Raw genomic sequence first — 21,458 nt, 5'->3', positions numbered from 1 at the left:
TCTAGACCCTTCTTCAGAAAAAAGATCAGGACCCTGGTCCCAGCACGTGAAGCTCATCCCAGCATAACAGCTCCCTCCTTCCCAGTACTGGTGCCAATGTCCCATGAATTTGAACCTATTTCTCTCAGACCAATCTTGTTGGCCCTGTGCCAATTTGCTCATGGCACAGGTAGTAATTGGGAGATTATTGCCTTTTTGGTTCTGCTTTTTAATTTAGCCCATAGCTAAAATCTTTTTCCTCTTTCAACCTATATTGGTACTTACATAGACCACAATAATGGGATCTTTCCCTTCCCACTCCAAATTCCTCTGCAGCCCTGATGAGAGATCTTGAACCTGGGCACTCGGCAGGGAACATAACCTTTAGGATTCTCGATCCTGGCCACAAAACAGTGTCTATTCCCCTGAATATGCTATCCCTAATTACAAATACATTTCTGAAAGCAAGAAAAAAATGCTAGAAATCACAGCAGGTCAGGCAGCATCTGTAGAGAGACAGCAAGCTCATGTTTTGAGTCCAGATGAATCTTCAGAGCTGAAGAAGAGTCACATCAATTAGATTGCTCTCTCTCCCCACAGATGGTGCCTGGCCCACTGATTTCCAGCATTCTTTTGTTTTCAGTATAGATTCCAGCATTTGCAGCAATCTGCACCTACAACTGCATTTCTCTTTTGTACCATGGTGCTATGGTCAGTTTGCTCATCCTCCCTACAGCCTCTATTCTTGTCCTCAAAAAGGGAGTAAGAATCTCAAACCTGTTGTTAGATAAGCTCAAGGACTGAGGCTTCTTCAGCACTAACTCCTGGATTCCTCTGTTTTGCTCATAGTCATACCCCCTGCCCCTGACCACTGACCCAGTTTGAGGTTGTTAATCTAAGGGGGTGTGACTGCCTCCTGAAACACAGCATCCAGGTAGTTCTTTGCCACGTGCGCACATAATGTAAGGCAGTGTGTGATGCTCAGACTCTGAGCTAAAGTTCTACAGATGTGGTCACTATGAGCTACAATAGGGTCCCAAATCAAGCAGGTACAATACATGGCCTGGCCTTGTGTGTAAATTTTATTTACTCAGCTCTTAATTTGCTTTAAAAAATTCCTGCAGGTATTATAGTTTATAAATCAGTAATTATTTCTCTTATGTACATTCAATAGGAAAGTAACCTACAATTGATAGTCAAATTAGCAGCTATTACTTACCTCCTCAAAGCAGCTATGTCACCACTGTATGCAGCAAACAGCAAATTCACCACTGATTCCTCCTGGTAGAGTCAACAAATTAGCAGCTTTTTTTAAAAAAAAATTCACGCTTTTTAAAAAAAATGTTTAATTATGATAAAGTAAGTGCAGACCCCTGGACTTTCTACACCATCATGTATTCTACACGCCCATTTCATCTTCTAGAAGAAAGTACTATCTAAATATTACCTGATCTAAAAGATAATAAGGCAATATGCTCTTCATATCCACACTTAGTTCACATTGACAGTGGTGGCTGCCTTTGTGGACAGATACAGCACTGCTCTCGAGCCTTACCTTATAGCGCGGTGTCTGGGACGCTGCTGTTTTCCATGGGCAGACATTCTCACAATATTTTTCAAGGTCATAAATTCTTGTCCACAACACATTGCAGAATTCCAATTGCAAAGCAGAAATAGCATCAACATGGCAGTGTGGAGCGAAAGATTGCCAAAGTGAATGGCTTAGTTAAGGACAAAGACTGCTGGCATGGACCAACAGGAAGTGGGGGATGCAAGGTTACATTGTGAATGGAGGGGAGGGCAGGAAATCATCATCATTAATTAAGTCGGCAGAGGGAAGAGCTGTTCTCTATTACTGTGTAAATAACTTAATAGACATTGGAATTCCTAATGTCATTCATATTCTTGGGGTGGGTAGGAAATAGTTTAGGATTTTCTTTTTCAATTTCTGGAAATAATTGTGCAGCAGCTCTTTGGCTGTGGGTTAGCCCTCGTTAAAGTACAGTAAGTGAGCCAAGGCCTGGAGTTGCTAGCACTGTGTATTCATCAGGTTTCTTACCTTGGCTTCACTTCCATTTCTCCGTGGATCTAGTTTCTTGGCAAAATGCCTCAGATTGTCATAGTTGTGAAAGTTGAACAGAGAAACCAGCTCCTGAAAGAGAAAGGATCAATCACTTCCTAGAAGGATTTGCTCAATATGTTCAGGTAACACTTAGACATGTATAAAAGGGAGATAATTGTGTTGTGATCGTAACAAAGCCAACCACATGGACCTCATAGAATAGGAGTTCCCTGATTGGACCAAATTAACAGCCCCAATCTGTCAGCCAGGGCTCCCTGATTTAACAGCACCTTTGATATTTCTGTTTCACTCTCACATCTGGCTCTGAGGAAGCTGGACTTGTGTCGAGGACATTCCACGTGTAAATAAAGGGTGACTTGGTGGCAGGATACCAGCCTCTGGGAGTTATTTCAGTGGCAACAAGCATGGGATTGATCATGAGGGATCATGCAAACCATAATCATCCAAAAGTGCCTACTAGACGAAGCCCAACGGGACTTTACAACTGCCTTTATCATTAGAAAATGCAGCAAGTACAGCCTATGAAATGCAGGATATTCTAATGGAAGTGGACACCCTTACCAATCCAACTGATTGCACAGCGTATGCCTCAGAAGGGAAAAAATGTGTGTTCTAGGCACCCCAAGAGCCCTATTTGGGCTACAGAGTCAGCAAGATCAGGTTGCACCTGTCGGAAGATAAAGCGAGGGAGATCAAAGGTGCCCCGGCTCCCATGCCTTTATCAGCTTAGATCTTGCCTCGGGCTTCGCATCAACTCTTTTCTTTTAAAAAAAGGTCAACCTTAGAAATGGTCACATAGCCAAGCCATAGCTTTTAGGGAAGTAAAAGCAGATGACAGCTGTTTCTAAGGTGTTGGCACACTATGATCCCGAAATGAGATCTGGTATTGACATGTGATGCCTCCCTATGTGGCATCAGGATAGTATTAGCTCATAGTTGGCCAAATGGAGAGGAATGCCCAATGGCATATGCAACCTGGACTTTGGCTAATGCAAAGCATCAATATGCTCAGATAGTGAAGGTAGGTTTGGGAGGCTGAGCCACCTCCCACTGGCAGGTACACCCCTGGTGGTACCACCACCAGAGGAGCCGATAATGGTTTTTATTTATTCTATGACAAACATTCCTAACATTGTTCGTTGTTCAGGGGGCATTACAAAGTTGGACTGTTACTGAATGTGAGATGTGCTGCTCTGGCTAATCCAATGAGTTGTGGAGTCTTGCTCTCCTCTGATCTCTTACCTGACAGAAGTCAATACCTCTCACACTATTTCCAACTTTATCCAAGGAAGGAGACCAACACATGATGCCCATCACATTGGGCACCACCAACAGAACACCACCAGAAACACCAGATTTTGCTGGAAGGCCAACCTGCACATACACAAAATGTTATTTGACAAATACCAAAGGCAACAGACAACCGATCAGTCTTAAAAACTTTACAAAGACTGGTAAGGAGATACTGATGAGAGGATTGGGGCTCACAGAACAAAATTACTTTGGCAAAAGTGAGCTAAAACCAGATCTTAAAATGCAAGTGCTTCTGCATTGCACAATAACTCTAGTGTGTCTATTTTTCTTTTTACTGAGACTTTATACCTTACCATGCAGTTACCGATGGGGGCTTGTACATCACCACAAGTGCTCTCTTGCCTTTATCATTTCTCATCTCGACCCAAATGTTTCCACATCCTGGTTTCCTTAGCTCACCGTCTCTGTTGTGCCAGTAGAAATAATGACCTCAACCTTCCTGGGATATTCTTTTTGCTCCAGCACTGCAATGCTCTCCTGATCAATACTATCACCCTTTTGTCCATTCCTACCTTTTCAGAACAACTTGTATTCAAGAAAATTCAACACCCAGTTCTAATATTCCTTGAGCCGGGTCTCTGACACAGCCTCAACATTATGCTTCTACAGAGCACTCTGTGCCTGTGATTTGCCAATCTTATTAAATTTTACTCTAGCTCATTCTTGTGATGGCTCCTGCTTTTGGAGACAAATGTGTAAGTGATACAGAAAACACTTTCCAGTAGGAACTGCTAACTAACAATCAGAATTGGCTGGCTCTCCACTTACACATCAGAAGCGCTGAAGCCTAATGTGCTTTGGCCAATAGCTCCCAACTAAGATCTCTCAATTTTCTGCATTCAGCACAGATTAAATGGGTCCTTCACTGTCTCTCAGATTCATAATGTGGGTTGTTAGAAATTATTCTCAGCCTTCAGCAGGCCCAAAATCAGCACTGCAATGGTAATACTCATCTTAACTCAATTGTGTCTTATTACCAGACATTCACATGCAGTTTGCACACTCACCATTTGATCTCACTAATATTTATGACAAATGCTACAAAGACAGTTCAGTTATTTTAGCAATTTAAAACACTCATCCTTCACGTAACTACATATAAGCAAATGGCACTTAACAGCTTTGTAATCGACTTCTTGGGTGACAATTAAAAAGATTAGAAGGATCACAGGAAGGGTTAATTTTATTCACATGCTTGTGGCTCCTGATGGGGGTTTCATAGATTCATACACTGCAGCAAAGGCCCTTCGGCCCATTGAGTCTGCACCAACATAACTATTGCTAGAAGTGCACTAATCCCAATTTCCTGCACTTGTCCCATATCCTTGAATGTTAACACATTTGAAGTACTCATCAAAATGTTTTAAAAAAGAAAAGTTGTAAATTTTCCAACCTCCACTATCTTCCCAGGCAGTGCATTCTGGATTCCTGACACCTGCCGAGTGAAAAAAGTTTTTTTCCCCCAAAATCTCCTGCCCCTTACCATAAAACTGCGCCCTCTTATGATTGACCCCTCAACCAAGGGAAACAGCTGCTGTATGTGAACCCTGTCTATACCCTTCAAAATCTTATACGCCTCAATCATGTCCCCATTGGCAGGATAAAGGCCAATATTACCTGAACTGGTTTGGACTGCATGGTAAATCTACCTGTTTGTTGATGAGGAAAAATGATTAAGTATTTGCCTGGTGCCTTTAATGATATTCTGTTAAGATATTGATCCAAATGTTCTTTCAATATATAGAACTGTGATTTCAAACATTGGTACCAGCAATGGTGGCTGTACAATCTCAAACTCGGTATGTCCATACCACTTGAATACCACCCCATCCACAAACTTCAACATATGCTTCCTCCACTTGATAGCAGAGTGTATCATCTACAAGATGCTCCACAACTCTTACAGCACCTCTACCCTATAGAAGGACAAGGGCTGAAAACATACAGGAACACTACTACCTGCAAGTTTCCCCGAGTCTGATGCATCATCTTGAAATGATATTGGCAATTCCTTCACTATCACTGGATCAAAATCCAGGAACTCCCTCACAGCACTGTGGGTGTACCTGCTCCATATAGACATCAGCAGTTCAAGAAGGCAGCTCATAATCACCTTCTCAAAAAAAACAATTAAGGATTAGCAATGGTTATCAGCCATGCCTGACACACCCCTTTTCCATGAATGGGAAAACAAAAAGTCCCTGCAAAAGTTGCAGTGATGACGTGATCAATCCAAATGCCATCAAATGCATAATGGCTTCCATTAGGAGCAATCTCTGATTATCGCGTAAATACTTACGTGAAAAGCGAATTCGCCTGAAAAATCATACATCCCACACGAATGCATCAGGCTGAGGGTGTTCCTCACTGCCTCAGCACTCAGGACCCGCTTTCCTGTGATTGGGCAGATTCCCCCATTGGCCAAGGTGGCGGCCATTACTCCACCTGACTCACATGTCACCTCAATTGAACACAGCTGTAATGAGGAAAAGGAAAACTTATGTTGGGGAAACAAACAAATGCAAAAAGATCAGCAAGTTAAAAGAAAAGCTTAAGCACGATGTGGAAATCCTTTGTGGAGTCCATTAATGTCAATATTTGGTTACTGCAGAAAATTAAAGCCAGGGATAGCTGCTGACCTTTTTTTTGAAAGATGAGGCAGTTACATCAACAGCAAAATACTAACGGCAATCGGAAATGTAAAATCAGAAAATGCCAGAAACACCCAACAGGGCAGATAGCCCAGGCTAAACATAGAAGGTCCAAAGGGGAATTGAAAAACAAATAAAGGGAAGCAAGAGAGAGTATGAGAGGCTGGCAGTTAACAAAGACACAAGGTGGGATGTGATTAGTAAAAGGGTGGTAAAAAGCTGAGTGGGGCTGACCGGGGACCAAAGAGGGGATTTTGGTGTGGAGGCAGAGGACAGAGTTGAAGTATTAAGTAAATATTTTGCACCTGCTTTTATTAGGAAGGATATACTATGTAAGGCATGGTGAAGTAGGAGGTGGTCATTTATACACTTGAGGCATTTAAAATTGATAAGGTGTATTCTTTCAGCTATTTTTACTTAAAGTTGATAAGGTGCTGGGACCAGCTGAGATGCATCCAAGCACATAGAGAGTGGACATAGACAGGTCGGTAGAATGGACAGACAAGTGGCAGATGAACTATAATGAACTATAAGTGTAACGTGATTCATTTTAGTAGGAAGAACACATAGGCAATAGGAAAATGGGTACAATTCTCAAGGGAGTGCATCACGCGTGGGAGGTAGGTGTATATGTGCATAAATCATTGAATCACATGCAGGACAAGTTAAGAGAGTGGCTAAGAAGGCATACAAGATCCTGGGCTTTCTAAATAGGGGTAAAGGACAGAAATAAAATGTTACATTAAACCTTTATAAATCCAACTCTATCATTGCATACAGTTCTGGGTACTGCACTTTAGGAATGATATGGAGTGTGAGAAATGGTGTGGAAGAGATTCATGAGATTGGTTCCAGAAGACATAGCTAGATTGGAGAAACTGGGACTGTTGCTCTCTTTGGAAAAGAGAGGATTGATCGAGGTATCCGAAATCATGAGGGGCCTAACAGAATGGATAGGGAGAAACTGTTACCTCTGGTGGCAGGTTGATAAAACAAGAAGCACAGATTCAAAGATAGCAGGAACTGCAGATGCTGGAGAATCTGAGATAACAGGGTGTAGAGCTGGATGAACACAGCAGGCCTGGCAGCATCGGAGGATCAGGAAAGCTGACGTTTCGGGTCTGGACCCTTCTTCAGGAGAAATGTCAGCTTTCCTGCTCCTCTGACACTGCTTGGCCTGCTGTGTTCATCCAGCTCTACACCGTGTTATCTCAGCTTCAAGGTATTTCGCAGAGAAAGAAATAGTGCCATGATGAACAACTCTTTCACGCAGTGAGTGATCTTGAATGCGCAGCCTGAGTGTACAGTGGAGGCAGGTCAATCAAGTACTCGAGTGAATTGAACTGTTATCCGAGAAAGAAGTGGTCCAGGTTTACTGGGAGAGCATATCGGTGAATTGTTTGTTCAGAGAACAAGCACACACAACGGGGCCGAACAGCCTCCCGTGTAACATCAGGAGAAAAACAGATGCACTTGTTACCATGACAATACAGGTCTCCACTGTGATGTACCCTCCCTCCCATGTGACTGCTTCCCACACTTGACGCTTGCCCGGCCCTGCGTGAGGGAAACAGGTCGCTGAAGATCAAGGAATGGATGTTCAAAGGGGAAAAAGAAAATCACCAACATCAACCAATTCTTGATGTGCACGAAGCCGCTAGTATGTTGCTCCCCCCGATCCCCCCCCACCACCAAAGAGACAACAATTAGGAAATCCGGACTCGTACACAAACCCATTGTTTTGGGCAAGAGACATGTTAGGAATCAACGTGGAGTCACCAGGAGACCAGAATAGCTCTCAAAAGTCAGCTAGAACTCAGGACCATTGGAATTCGGCAAGGAAAAGAGAGAAACAAAAGTATGAACTACTGGAGAGAAAGATTTCAATAGTGATTATTGGACAGTTAAAATCGTTTTAAGCTTCATGTCAAATTAATATGAGATTCCTCTTCCACTCAAAGCTGTTTGTTTAGTCCCTGTAATTTAGTGATTAAGGTTGTACTGAGGTAGAAAATTATTCTCTATTTGTGTTACAATTATGATTTAGAAGGAAAATAAATATGAAAACATCAGTTAACAATGTTGGTTGGAGGCAAATACTAAAAAGACACCGATCTAATTGGTAGGCCAGTTACAAACAAACGAGTATGACGTGTAATCACTGTTGTGTTAGATTCCAATAATTCCAGTGAGGGCTGGGTACCTCTCCAGCTGTTTCTTCAATGCCAACATCGACAGAGGGTGCTCTAATTACCTGGAAGTAGAAATCTAGTGTAGCGATCATATCAACACCTTCTGGAAAGCACTGAGGAGGAAGAATAAGCAAGGGTTATTTTATTAAACATACTTCCCCAAGCCTCTTTCTCTTTACATTCATGTCAACAATGAAAGCTGCATCACGAAGCTTTCAGTCAAAGACCAGTTTCCTGTCTTACTGAATGCTCACAAACAGCATAACATTTTCAATCAACTTGTTCAGACGTGTTATGGCACACCTTCAGAACAGGCGGGACTTGAACTCATGCCTGCTGGCCCACAGATGGGGCCCGTGCAACATGATCAGAATGGGCTCAATTGATTTCAGCTGATTGAAGGAGTATGCCAGATGGTCTGAGGAGTAACTCTGACACGTGTTTTTTTGCCTAAGAGATTTCGGAGATCAGCCAGCCTTTAGCCCAACAGAAAAATGTTTAAATGGGTACTTTTACATTGTGTTTCTGCAGTAAGGAAGCATCAGTCAAGAGACTGGTGTTGTGAAGCTAGCCTCATTGCAGATTGAAGAGTAAAAGGCCAAGGATTCAGATTCCTAGCAAATATTGGTTAATGGACATTATTCTAGCAATATACATTTTAACACGCTGTCACCCAAACCTCTAATCTTTACAACAGCAAACTTTGGAACTCGATGAGCATTGCATATGGTTAACTCTACTGTCTACCTTTTGACCCACCTTCTTCTCTTTCAAGTAGTATCCAATGGCAAAATTTCTGTCTCCTGTCTCTTTTTCTGACTGAAACCTTATTATAAAAGAAAAAAAATTGTAACATTAATAACTTGTGGTTAACCCTAATACTAGAACTTAGCCAGCTTCAGGGAAAGAAAGAAATGTGTTGACTAGAAATAAGAATTTTCAGCAATAGGAAAATAATTGATTTACAAAAAGAAAAAGTCAAAAGTACTGTCTATTCAACTGTTTAGAAATTCCCAGAGAGTAGTAGGAGACTGGCAAATCCCCCACCTCCAGATTGGTGGGGCTATTGTTTTTTGTTCCTATTGACACTGCTTATGTCACTCCACTGTTACCTTTTTGGGTGAAAATATCATCCCTGACTTCCTTTCTGTCCAACTCCTTTTTGTTGAACTTCTGTCCTCAAAGATTGAGTCCCTTTCACAGGAAATAATTTGGCTAGGTCATGTTTGTCAGCCCCTTGTGTGACCAGGAAAAGTGTAATTGATCATCTCAAAGTCATCTCTTTTAAATAAATAACTTCCTTAAATCTTCTTTCGTAGCTTAAATTCCAAATACTTGGTATAATGTTTAATGTCCCATGTTCCCTTTGAACCCCAATAAGATCACTGAATCCCCCCCAGAGCAGATGGTGTCCTGTCGGTCAAGTGAGTCTGCACCAACCCTCCACTAAGCATCCTACCCTATTTCCATAATCTCATATTCACCGTGACCAGTTCAACTAATCTGCGCATCTTTGGACTGCCAGAGGAAACCTATGCAGATACAGGGAGAACACGCAAACTCCATACAGTCACCCAAGGCTGGAATTGAACCTGAGTCACTGGCACTGAGATGCAGCAGTGCTAACCACTGTGCCACCCAAAATCATGATTCTTACATCAAAATTTAAAGCTGAATGAATAAACAAGCTCATTGCCTGAACCTCCAATAGTTCTAAGAGAATGATTATTATTCTTTATGTTCTGGTCTAATCAACCTGTTCAGAGTTACTATCACACCTTTGAAATCAGTAGGACTTGAATCAAAGCCTCCCAGGCAAGAAATAGAGCACTACCACTGCACCATAAGAGTTCTATCAATCAACCTGCTGAAACATTAGGATTTATCTCTAGGACAGATGGGACTTGAACCTAGATGTCCTGGATCAGGGGTAGAGATACTATCACTGCACCACAAGACCCTATGTCTCTTTATCGTCTGGAACCATTAACGAAGCCAGGAAAGCCTCTGTCCATCTCCATGGAGTGAGTTGATGCTATTCTCAAGGTTCAAAATAATGCTAGGAATGGACAATATGATGGAACAAGGCACAAATCTATAAAACTGCATCTGTGAGCAAACAAAATCTCAAGAAAAAGAAAAAAGTAGCATTTACATTGCACCTTTCACATCCTTAGGATATTTCCAAAGAACCTTCCGGGGGGAGGGAGGGACCATGAGCTACTTGTTTGATAAACACAGTCACTATTGTTCTAGAAAATATGCAGCTAATTTGCTCATAATGAACAAATAATCCATTTCTTTGATCTTGCTCAATGAAGAAATTTTGCCAGGACACCAAGGAAAACTTGCTGCATTTCACATGGTGCCTCAAGAACTTGTACATTCACATGAAGCAATGTGTGGGAGTTTTGGTTTAATGCCTAATCCAAAAGACAAAACTTCTGGTGTGGCAGCTCATCCTCAGTACAGTACTAGAATTCTCAGTTTAGATTACGTAATGAATCGCGGAGTGGATCATGAACCCATAACATTCTTTCTTGAAGACAAAAAGGCACAGATGAGCAAAGTTGAAAGGTCAGTAGTGGGCTCACTAGTGAAGTATCCTCAAGGTTTAACAGAAAACTACAAGAGATCATTGGAGGCATGAAATTTGACAGATATAGGAAAGTAGTTTGGCACTTACGTAGCATTACTGAAGCCCACATATTCATCACCAGCCATCTTGTTCAGAAAATTCATGACCTGTGCAAAGAAAAACAGAAAATTTAGAGCCAGGCTGTTGTGCTACAGACAGGGTGGAAAGTGCAGCTGCATATCAGAATCATGTAGGTCTGGAAAAATTTAAGCTTCCTTTAGAGACTGTGGGAAATCTTTTACAAGATACCCTTTGTAGCCATTATAACCAGGTGGATATCATTAACTACAAGGTTCTTGATTGGAGTTGCAAACCCGGGCCAATCAAAAAAACCCTGGCTGACTCATTTAGCCAGGAGATTGAGGATCTCCGCATGGGTCTGCTCCTGGGCCTGGCCATTAACATGTGGTCATTACGGCTCAATGCCCACCCCTCTTCCGCAGCTATGTATGAGCCAGTTGTCCCTGGAAAAGGAGCACAGTGTCCACCAGCACTGTCGACATATTTAGGGAAAGGTGGGCACCGTGGAGAGTAGAGTGCTTCATTTCTCCCTCAAACTCGACTTTGTTTTGATCCCTACCCTCCCCTTCACTCTTTCTTCCACCTAGGCATTGCCCCTCTGGAGCTTTGCTTGTCACTGGTTTTTTTGGCCACATGGGTGTTTTTCCTGGTGGTGGAATATTGATAAGGTTATCTACTCAACTGCTGTTTTTCTCTGTGTCCTGCACTTACACACACACGCACATGGGAGCTGGGGAAAATAAGCACTACTGCTCTATGAGATTGTAATCTCCTGGTTATATATTTTTTATTTTCTCCCTACACTCCTGCTGTATGACAGTATTTTTAGCAAGTTTGATTTTCTGCATCTCCAGTCAGATTGAGAAGTTCTTATGTATTCTACCAGATGAAAAAGCCAGGTTAGTCGCTGATTTTGTTTCTGTACTGCTGTTTGTAATATACTCACACAGTCAAATTTCTCAGCTTTGTTAGCTCCAGGCTGCAAATACAAGAGGAACAGAGTATTAGAATGAAAAATATTCCAAAGGTACTTTGTTGAAAAGCTCATGAAAATATAAAGTATTAGCAGGTGCCTTGATGCATCTTAAATATTGTTTTTCTTCCTGTGCTTGGAAACAGGCAGGGAGAAAGTGGAAAATAAGAAGAGACATGGACTCTCAATTATACAGGAGAATGAGGTAGAGAAATAAAAAAACAGAATAATTTAAGAACTTACACTTATATAACACCTTTTGCAATCTCAGGACATCCTCAAGCACTTCGCAGCCAAAGAAGTACTTTGAAATGTAAGTAACACACAGCAGCCAATTTTGTGCATGTTTTTGCAAACAGCAATGTGTAAGTATCTAGATTATTTGTTTTCAACTGTTGGTTGATAAATAAATATTGGGCAGACCACCCTCTCTCCCTGGGATCTTTAGTGCAAACGAGCAGGGTCTTGCTTTAAAATCTCAACTAAAAATGCCACCTCCAGAGAAATGTATGGATGCAAAGTGAGAGAGGTGTGTAGAGGAGATGTTACAAACAACAATTTTCTGTCTGCATTTACTTGGTGTATTGTCCTGACTGCTGCAGAAGCCACCCGTGATGTAAATGGACCGATTTCCACAATCAGGCAATTTTTTGAAAACAGTTCTCGAAGCAATTGCACAATTGTTTGCATGGGAGGTGATGGTCTCACGGTGTTAATCCAGAGACACAGATAACATTCTGGGGACCCAGGTTCAAATAAGATATTTAAGTAGGGTAAAGGAAATTATGATGCTATCAGACAGGAGTTGGGAAGTACAGATTGGGAGCAATTGTTCCACAGAAAGGGCACTGCAGACATGTGGAGGCTGTTTAAGAAGCAGTTGTTGCGAGTGATGTATAAATTTGTTCCTCTGAGACAGGTAAGAAGGGGTAAGATTAAGGAGCCTTGGATGATGGGTACAGAGGTGCTTCTTGTCAAAAAGAAAAAGGCAGCGTACGTAAGGTGGAGGAAGCAAGGGTGTAGCACAGCTTTAGAGGATTACAGGCTTGCTCGGAAGGAGCTCAAAAGTGGACTGAGGAGGGCCAGGAGGGGGCACGAGAAAGGCTTGGCAGGAAGGATTAGGGAGAACCCGAAGGCATTTTACTCATACTTTTTGAGGAATAAGAGAATGATCAGGGAGAAGGTAGGGCCGATCAGAGATAGCGTAGGGAACTTGTGCGTGGAGTCTGAGCAAATAAGGGAAGCCCTAAATGAGTTTTTTGCTTCGGTTTTCACTACGGAAAGGGACCTTGTTGTGAATGAGAACTTTGAGGAGTAGGAAAACAGGCTTGAATAGATCAAGATTGAGGAAGTTGATGTGCTGGAAATTTTGGCAAACATTAAGATTGATAAGTCCCCAGGGCCAGACCAGATTTATCCTAGGTTGCTCCAGGAAGCGAGAAAGGAGGTTGCTAAGCCGCTGGCGAAGATCTTTGCTTCCTCACTATCCACGGGAGTCGTACCGGAAGATTGGAGGGAGGCAAATGTTGTTCCTCTTTTCAAGAAAGGGAACAGGGAAATCCCTGGAAATTACAGACCAGTCAGTCTTACATCTGTGGTCAGCAAGGTTTTGGAAAGAATTTTGAGGGATTGGATTTATGACTATTTGGAAAAGCATAGAGTGATTAAAGGGAGTCAGCATGGCTTTGTGAGGGGCAGGTCATGCCTTACAAATCTTATTGAGTTCTTTGAGGAAGTCACGAGACAGGTTGACGAGGGTCGAGCAGTGGATGTGGTGTACATGGACTTCAGCAAGGCATTTGATAAGGTTCCCCACAGCAGGCTCATTCATAAAGTCAGGAGGTATGGGATACAGGGTGATTTGGCTGTCTGGATTCAGAATTGGTTGGCTGACAGGAGGCAGAGAGTGGTTGTAGATGGTAAGTATTCTGCCTGGAGGTCAGTGCTGAGCGGTGTCCCACAGAGCTCTGTTCTTGGGCCTCTGCTCTTTGTAGTTTTTGTAAATGACTTGGATGAGGAGGTTGAGGGGTGGGTTAGTATGTTTGCTGATGACACAAAGGTTGGAGGTGCCGTTGATAGTATCGAGGGCTATTGCAGGCTTCAGCGAGACATTTACAGAATGCAGAGCTGAGCTGAGAAATGGCAGATGGAGTTCAACCTGGATAAATGCGAAGTGATGCATTTTGGAAGGTCGAACTTAAATGCTGAATATAGGATTAAAGGCAGGACTCTCGGCAGTGTGGAGGAATGGCGGGATCTTGGTGTTCAAGTGCATAGCTCCCTCAAAGTTGCCACCCAGGTGGATAAGGTTGTTAAGAAAGCATATGGTGTTTTGGCTTTCATTAACAGGGGGATCGAGTTTAAGAGCCACGAGGTTATGCTGCAGCTGTACAAAACCTGGTGAGACCACACTTGGAATATTGTGTCCAGTTCTGGTCGCCCTATTATAGAAAAGATGTGGAGGCTTTGGAGAGGGTGCAAAGGAGGTTTACCAGGATGCTGCCTGGACTGGAGGGCTTGTCTTATGAGGAGAGGTTGACTGAGCTCGGACTTTTCTCTCTGGAGAGAAGGAAGAGAGGTGACCTGATCGAGGTGTACAAGGTAATGAGAGGCATTGATAGAGTCGATAGCCAGAGACTTTTCCCCAGGGCAGGATTGACTGCCACGAGGGTATTAGTTTTAAGGTGTTAGGAGGAAGGAATAGAGGAGACGTCAGAGGGAGGTTCTTCACCCAGAGAGTTGTGAGCGCATGGAATAGTTTACCAGTGGTAGTCATGGAAGCGGAGTCATTAGTGACATTTAAGCGACTGCTGGACATGCACATGGACAAAAGTGAATTGAGGGGCACGTCTGATGAAGGGTCTAGGCCCGAAACGTCAGCTTTTGTGCTCCTGAGATGCTGCTTGGCCTGCTGTGTTCATCCAGCCTCACATTTTATGATCTTGGAATCTCCAGCATCTGCAGTTCCCATTATCTCTGGCACGTAGGTTAGGTTATTTTTGGATAAGGATTATTCCACGGCACAACATTGTGGGCCGAAGGGCCTGTACTGTGCTGTACTTTTCTATGTTCTATGTTCTATGTTCTAAATCCTGCCACGGCAGATGGTGGAATTTGACTTCAACCAAATATCTGGAATTAAGGGTCTAAAGATGACCAGTTGATTGTCAGGAAAAACCCATCTGGTTCACTAATGGTCTTTAGGGAAGGAAACTGCCATCCTTATATGGTCTGGCCTACATGTGACTCGAGCCTCTCAACTAGGGATGGGCAATAAATGCTGCCTAGCCAGTGACACCCTCATCCTGTGAATGAATAAAGAAAAAAATATATCAAAGTATCTGACTCAACAATTGACCCCGAAGTAAGGGAAGCGAACTGGATAGAAAGTAGGATTTGGGATTTACTCAAGCACATTATAACGTGTTCATCATTAACCAGCCAGTGTGAAATGAAATATATAAATGAGCTTCGGAGCAGAAAGATTGCGGATGTGCAGACAGGAGTTAGCAACAATGAGAAAGCTTTTTATTTTTGTCGGGATTGTGCAATATCAGTCAGTGTGGTTTCTGATTACTAGGTATTATATCCTGACTAAATACAGGTTGTCAGCAGCCTCCTGAATGTATTTATTCTCTCCTAATGGCTCTACTTGTTACTCCGTCAAACTGAAAAAACAACCTTGCTCTGCAGTTTTGTTGAAGCCTGAATAGACTTGTGTGTCCAGAATAGAGATTGTCAAAAGTCACAGTACAAAGTGAAACAGCAGCAAATTTCTCATTAATTCCTCCCAAAGATGATAGAATCATAGAAACCCTACAGTGTGGAATCAGGTCATTCGGCCCATTGAGTTTACACCGACCCTCCGAAGAGTGTCCCACTCAGACCTACTCCCCTACTCTATCACTGTAACCCTGTATTCCCTGTGGCTAATCCCCATAGCCTGCAAATCCCTGGACACTACAGGCAATTTAGCATAGCCAATCCACCTAACTCGCACATCTTTGGACTGGGGGAAGAAACCGGAGCACCCAGAGAAAACCAATACAGTCACGAGGGGAACGTGCAAACTCCACACAGACAGTCACCGAAGGGTGGGATTGAACCCGGGTCCCTGGCAGTGAGGCAGCTGTGTTAACTACTGAGCTACTGTTTTAGGTCTTTAAAAATAAAAAGATGTTTATTGATTGAACCAGGAAGGTCCCAGGTTTAAACTGTAGTTTCTATTGATGTAGATAGTCTCAACAGTAGGTGTAGGTGCAGGACTGTTGGAGTGAGGATGGAAAGAACAGGATTACCCAGGGAGCAGGAACCTTTCCCACTGTAGACCAGGGATAATGAGGTTAGTTGACTCTCTAGAACATCAGTGATGTGTCAGAGCTTGTGTTAAGTCTGAGAGTTCTTGGCATTGCCTTAGCTTTTCCTTAAGGGGCAAGTGCCAGCAGAAAGGACACAACCCACCTCAGGATGCCAACTTGGGCAAAGTCTACATCAGATTTGAAGTCATGATCCCAACCTTTGCTGTTTCTATTAAATAACAACCAAAAGAACTGCAGATGCTGTAAATCCGGAACAAAAGCAAAGTTTCTAGAAAAGCTCAGCAAGTCTGGCAGCATCTGTGAAGGAGAAAACAGAGTTAACGTTTCGGGTCCAGTGACCCTGCCTCAGAACTGTTTCTATCGTCTGGCTTTGTGGACTTGGCATCAAGTAACAATCTTGAGAGAGAACAGACAAGAAAATTGTTCTGATGCATTGGCAATTTATTTCTGCAGCTAATGACTAGTAACTGTGATGAAATGGCTCACATAGGTTTAACATCCAACTTCTTGTCAGTAGCTTCTCTGAAGATTTCACAGATTAGGAACCCACCAAGTGGAGAATCATGGAGCTAAATATTGTCCTTACGAGATGCATTCTACTAATTCACTGACAGCCTACAACAGTAGACTGGTCCAAACTGTTTCTACCATTGTCCTATTGAGCATTAGGTGCAGCAAATTTAAAAAGAGAGTTATTGTGACATTTTCAGACCCCGCAGTGATACCTTTACATCAAGCCTCCGCCCAGATGGTGCATCCTGGCGATGTATTTCTTTGCAGAGTGACCTCAATTATGACATGCAGCTTCTGTTTATTGGCTGTGAGGGTCTTCAGGTCTCCCTCAGGATGCTGCCTGTCTTTTAACCAGGATCTGATCAACGTCTGGAACATAGTTGACTCGCACCAAGTCTTCCTGCCAACAGGAGTACAGGCTTTTGTGTGGCTGGCCATGCACAAATCACCACCTGGTATGGCTGGAGCTCACCCTGTTGCAGCCCTGGCTGCAGTCCACATAGTGGTGCTTTAACAACCTGCTGCTGGAGAATGAGCAGTTCTGGGATTTGTTCCGTCACTTCTGGATTGGCTAGAGAAGGAAGCGTGGGGGGATTTTGGGGGGGGGGGGGGTGTCCAGACTCCCTCCAGATTTTTGCCAGGGTGTTGTCATCTCAACCGGGATCTGTATTAGGCCATATAATCCACCCTGACCAGTCCTACACAGTCCCTGGCTGGAGGATCCATGACAACGTCCATCTGGTTCAGGACCTTTTTCCCCAAAGGACTGCTCTGTCAAACACCTTCCTGTCCCTTAGGAATCTGCATCTCCAACATCGCAGATTCAAGTGGCTGGGAGATGGGAGGGCTGAGGCTACGGGGGTGTCCAGACTCAGACACGTGCTGGATAGTGGAGGCCCAGGCTGGCTCTGGTTGCAGGAAATGGCAGACTGGGTGGCGATGGACATCCAGCTCACAGCCAACACCATCAAAATGGTGGTGCTGAGACCTGACGTTGTGCGTGAGTTGGAGGATCCTCAGGTATGCGGTGGAATCCTGTCACTGCTGAACCCTGCTTGGATGGAATTTCACATTGGCCCCAAGGTCCTGAACCTCTGTGCCCCACAACCTGAGCTGTCTCATGGGAATGTCCAATGTGTCCTTCTGCCTGGTGCATAGGGGCTTTTTGAACAGGCTGCTGTTGTACACACCACCTTGACTCCTTCATCTGCTTGTCTGGGCACCCCAGGCAGTGGGGATCCCCAATGAAGGTTGCTATACACAGGAGTCCTCCCACTTTCCATTCACAGATCTTGGATGGAAGATATTTCATGCATCAGTTCCATATATCCTCAGATTGTGGTAGTTTACAGATTCTCAGCCTAAACAGATTATCATGCGGCGTGGTGGAGTCAATGCATAATGAAGGTATTGGTTGTGGGCAATTACATCCCCTTTTTAGTTATTTGAGAAATCTTTTGTTGTGCTTTTGGTTGCACTTCAGCCCCGCATTCCTGATCTTTGAGTATCCGGTACGGAGGGATGTGGCAGATTGAAGGACCTCCTGGTGGTTCTGCTCCTGGGCCCAGCCAGGCTGGCTGTAAACAGGTCCGGGTGGCAGGCTGTAGAGGGAGCGGTTCTCTGCTGTCTGCCCCTCCTCTGTGGCTATGTTCATGCTGGGCTGTCACTGGAGAGGGAGCACAGGGTATCCACCAATGCTGTTGAGGCCTTTAGAGAGAGATCGGCACTGAAACATTATAGTGCTTTATCTCTCCTTCCAATTCCATTTTGATTTAGCACCTTCCCACTTCCCCCTGCCTTTCCCTCACTTTATGATGGTTTGCATTGCTGTTAAAGGGTTTTGCACGTAAAGTATTCAGTTGGAAACTTGGGTGACTTACTGGTTATGGTGGTGGTTAGTAGAATAAAATAATATCAGGGATAATTTGGTGATGGGGGACAAAATGTTCTGTTGTGTGAAAGAGCACTTCAGGCCGTATAGTAAAAGAATACAATTTGAGGGCAATGGACCTTTGAACAAAAAGACCTGGGGCATGTCACACCTGCTCCACTGGTGTGTCATAACATATCTGGACAAGCTGATTTTTTTTTAAAGAGTGATATAATTACCTAAGCAATATTGACTGACCGATTACAATTTACCACGTCAAGTTGATTACCCTATAGGGTTATTTCTGATAGAAAGTAAAATGTAGTGTTAACAATATTGTGACAATACCTTTTAAGATAATTTTACGGTGCCTACAGTAGGGCTAAATTGCCTTTCAGGTGCTGGCCTATTAGCACAGTTTGTCACACCAGACCGTAGCTGTGCCCAAGACCTGCTTTCACCTTGTTCTGTCCATGTCCAAATTGCTATGATATCTTTGATAATAGGAACTGCAGATGCTGGAGAATCCGAGATGACAGGGTGTGGAGCTGAATGAACACAGCAGGCCAAGCAGCATCAGAGGAGCAGGAAGGCTGATGTTTCGGGCCTGGACCCTTCATCTGAAGAAGGGTCCAGGCCCGAAACGTCAGCTTTTCTGCTCCTAAGATGCTGCTTGGCCTGCTGTGTTCATCCAGCTCCACACCTTGTTATCTTGCTATGATATCTTACCTTGATAAGTGAGGTAACAACAATTGCTCCTGCATTTACCATGGGATTATGAGGTTTATCTAAAGAGAAAACAACATATTTAGATTAATGGAATGAACCTTTAACATGACATTAAAGCACACACAAATCTGAAGATCGTGAAACAGATGTTCTTTATTTCACTGCATCAGGTCTTTACAAATATGAAGGGAAATTAAGGTTTAACTAGAAAAGCAGTGTAATTAAATGGAATTAAGTCTAGTTCACATCAAGCCAGGTAAGTCCTTTGTCTGTGTCTACCTGTCTCCATGAGGCTTATTTTCAACAAAGACCCCTTTCTTCCACAGAGTGTTCACTCAGCTGCTCAAGCTCCCCTGCTCAGTGCCCTTCCTCCCTGTCACCGTCTGCTGCCAGAGGCACCATGACACACTTCCCTGATTGATATTTTCAGTCAACCTTTTGGAGCAGGTTGATCAGAGCATGACAAATCTTCAAGCAGGGCAAATCCAGCCTGGCCAATTACTGTCCCATCAATATGTTCTCAGGTGTCATCAAATGTTGCTATCAAGTTACCCTGCTGAGTGACGCCCAGTTTAGGTTCTGCCAGGGCCACTCACTTCTGGACCTCATTACAGTCTTTCTTCAAACATGGGCAAGAGCTGAATTCCAGAGGTGAGGTGAGAGTGACAGCCCTTAACGTCAAGGTTGCATTTGACTGAGTGTGGCATCAAGAAGCTCTAGCAAAACTTAAATCAGTGGGTATCATAGGATAAACTCTCAGGTGGTTGGAGTCATACCTGGCGCAAAGGAAGATGGTTGTGGTTGTTGGAGGTCAGTTGTCTGATCTCTGTAGGAGTTCCTCAGGTTAGTGTCATAGGCCCAACCATCCTCAGGTGCTTCATCAATGACCTTCCTCTATCACAAGGTTCGCTGATAATTGCACAAAGTTCAACACCATTTGTGGTTCCTCAGATACTGAAGAGGTCCATATTAAAATGCAATAAGATCTGGACAATATCTAGGCTGGGCTCACAAATGGCAAGTAACATTGAAGCTTGACGCTATCCAGGACAAAGCAGCCCACTTAAACGGCAGCACATCCACATGCATCCACTCCCTGCACCACTGGTGCTCAGCAGCAGCAGTGTGTACTAGCTCCAAAATCTATTACAGAAATTCACCAAGGCTCCTTAGACAGCACCTTCCCAACTCATGGCAAGGGCAGCAGATATACATCACCCCTGACTTGGAAATATATTGCCGATACTTCATTGTCAGTGGATCAACATTGTGGAATTCCCTCCCAAATGGCATTGTGGATCTACCTACAGCAGGTAGATTGCAGAAGTTCAAGATGGCAGCTCACCACCACCTTCTCAAGGGCATCTAAGGACAGGCAATAAACACTGGCCAGCGTTACCTACATCCCACAAATGAATTTTAAAATTGGCGAGAATTGAACTTCAGGGGTGGCACGGTGGCTCAGTGGTTAGCACTACAGCCTCACAGTGCCAGGGACCCAGGTTCGACTCTAGCTTCGGGTGACTGTCTGTGTGGCTTGCACATTCTCCCCGTGTCTGCGTGGGTTTTCACCTGGTGCTCCGGTTTCCTCCCACAGTCTAAAGATGTGTAGGATAGGTGGATTGGCCATGCTAAATTGCCCTTAGTGCCCAGGGATGTTTGGGTTAGATATGGGAAATTGGGGGAATGAATCTGGGTGGGATGCTCTTCAGAGGGGCAGTGTAGACTTGTTGGACCGAACGGCATGTTCCCATATTGTACGGATTCAATGATTCTGTGATGAACCCGTGCCTTCTGGGCTTAGGGGTAGGGGCATTACTATTGTGCAACAAGCGCCTTTCACTTGCCTACTTGAGATTTGCTATTCTGGCAACTGCACATAGCACATAGCAGCAGTCACTGAACATTTATCTTATCAGCAAATATGCTGGCGCCTGTTGCTTCAGTTTCCCGATTTGTCCCATGTTAGAGCCAGCCACCCATCATTGAACAGGACATTAACAAGATTTCATTCCAAATGGGTACCGGGGAATTTTACGAATTCATGAGAATGCTTTTTGGGATCTGTAATACCCCTGTCATTTTACATGCATGTGATGAACAATGCATCTGGTAACCTTAATTTCCAGTCACTTCTTGTGTGTCTGTCCACACTCATCTTTATGCTTGACATTCA

At 43.6% G+C, this 21,458-nt stretch overlaps 1 protein-coding gene across 3 annotated transcripts in view; it reads right to left on the bottom strand.

Moving 5' to 3' along the window:
- The window catches only part of LOC125448251 (glutaminase kidney isoform, mitochondrial-like), a 57,381-nt gene that overhangs the window by 10,011 nt on the left and 25,912 nt on the right, over positions 1-21,458 (bottom strand). For 2 of the 3 annotated variants that reach the window (XM_048523402.1, XM_048523404.1), the window contains 9 exons: positions 19,283-19,341; positions 11,825-11,857; positions 10,906-10,964; positions 8,979-9,045; positions 8,231-8,332; positions 5,676-5,852; positions 3,305-3,436; positions 2,039-2,131; positions 1,199-1,260 (listed from right to left, as the gene is read on the bottom strand). In XM_048523402.1, the coding sequence (XP_048379359.1) occupies positions 1,199-1,260; positions 2,039-2,131; positions 3,305-3,436; positions 5,676-5,852; positions 8,231-8,332; positions 8,979-9,045; positions 10,906-10,964; positions 11,825-11,857; positions 19,283-19,341 (784 nt within the window). The remainder of the gene's footprint in view (positions 1-1,198; positions 1,261-2,038; positions 2,132-3,304; positions 3,437-5,675; positions 5,853-8,230; positions 8,333-8,978; positions 9,046-10,905; positions 10,965-11,824; positions 11,858-19,282; positions 19,342-21,458) is intronic. The other variant, XM_048523403.1, reaches the window with a different exon arrangement.

The sequence above is a fragment of the Stegostoma tigrinum genome, chromosome X (assembly GCF_030684315.1).
Source record: "Stegostoma tigrinum isolate sSteTig4 chromosome X, sSteTig4.hap1, whole genome shotgun sequence".
In the NCBI taxonomy this organism is placed as follows: Eukaryota; Metazoa; Chordata; class Chondrichthyes; order Orectolobiformes; family Stegostomatidae; genus Stegostoma; species Stegostoma tigrinum.
The sequence above is the reverse complement of the archived record's forward strand: the minus strand, read 5'-3'. Positions and strand labels throughout refer to the sequence as shown.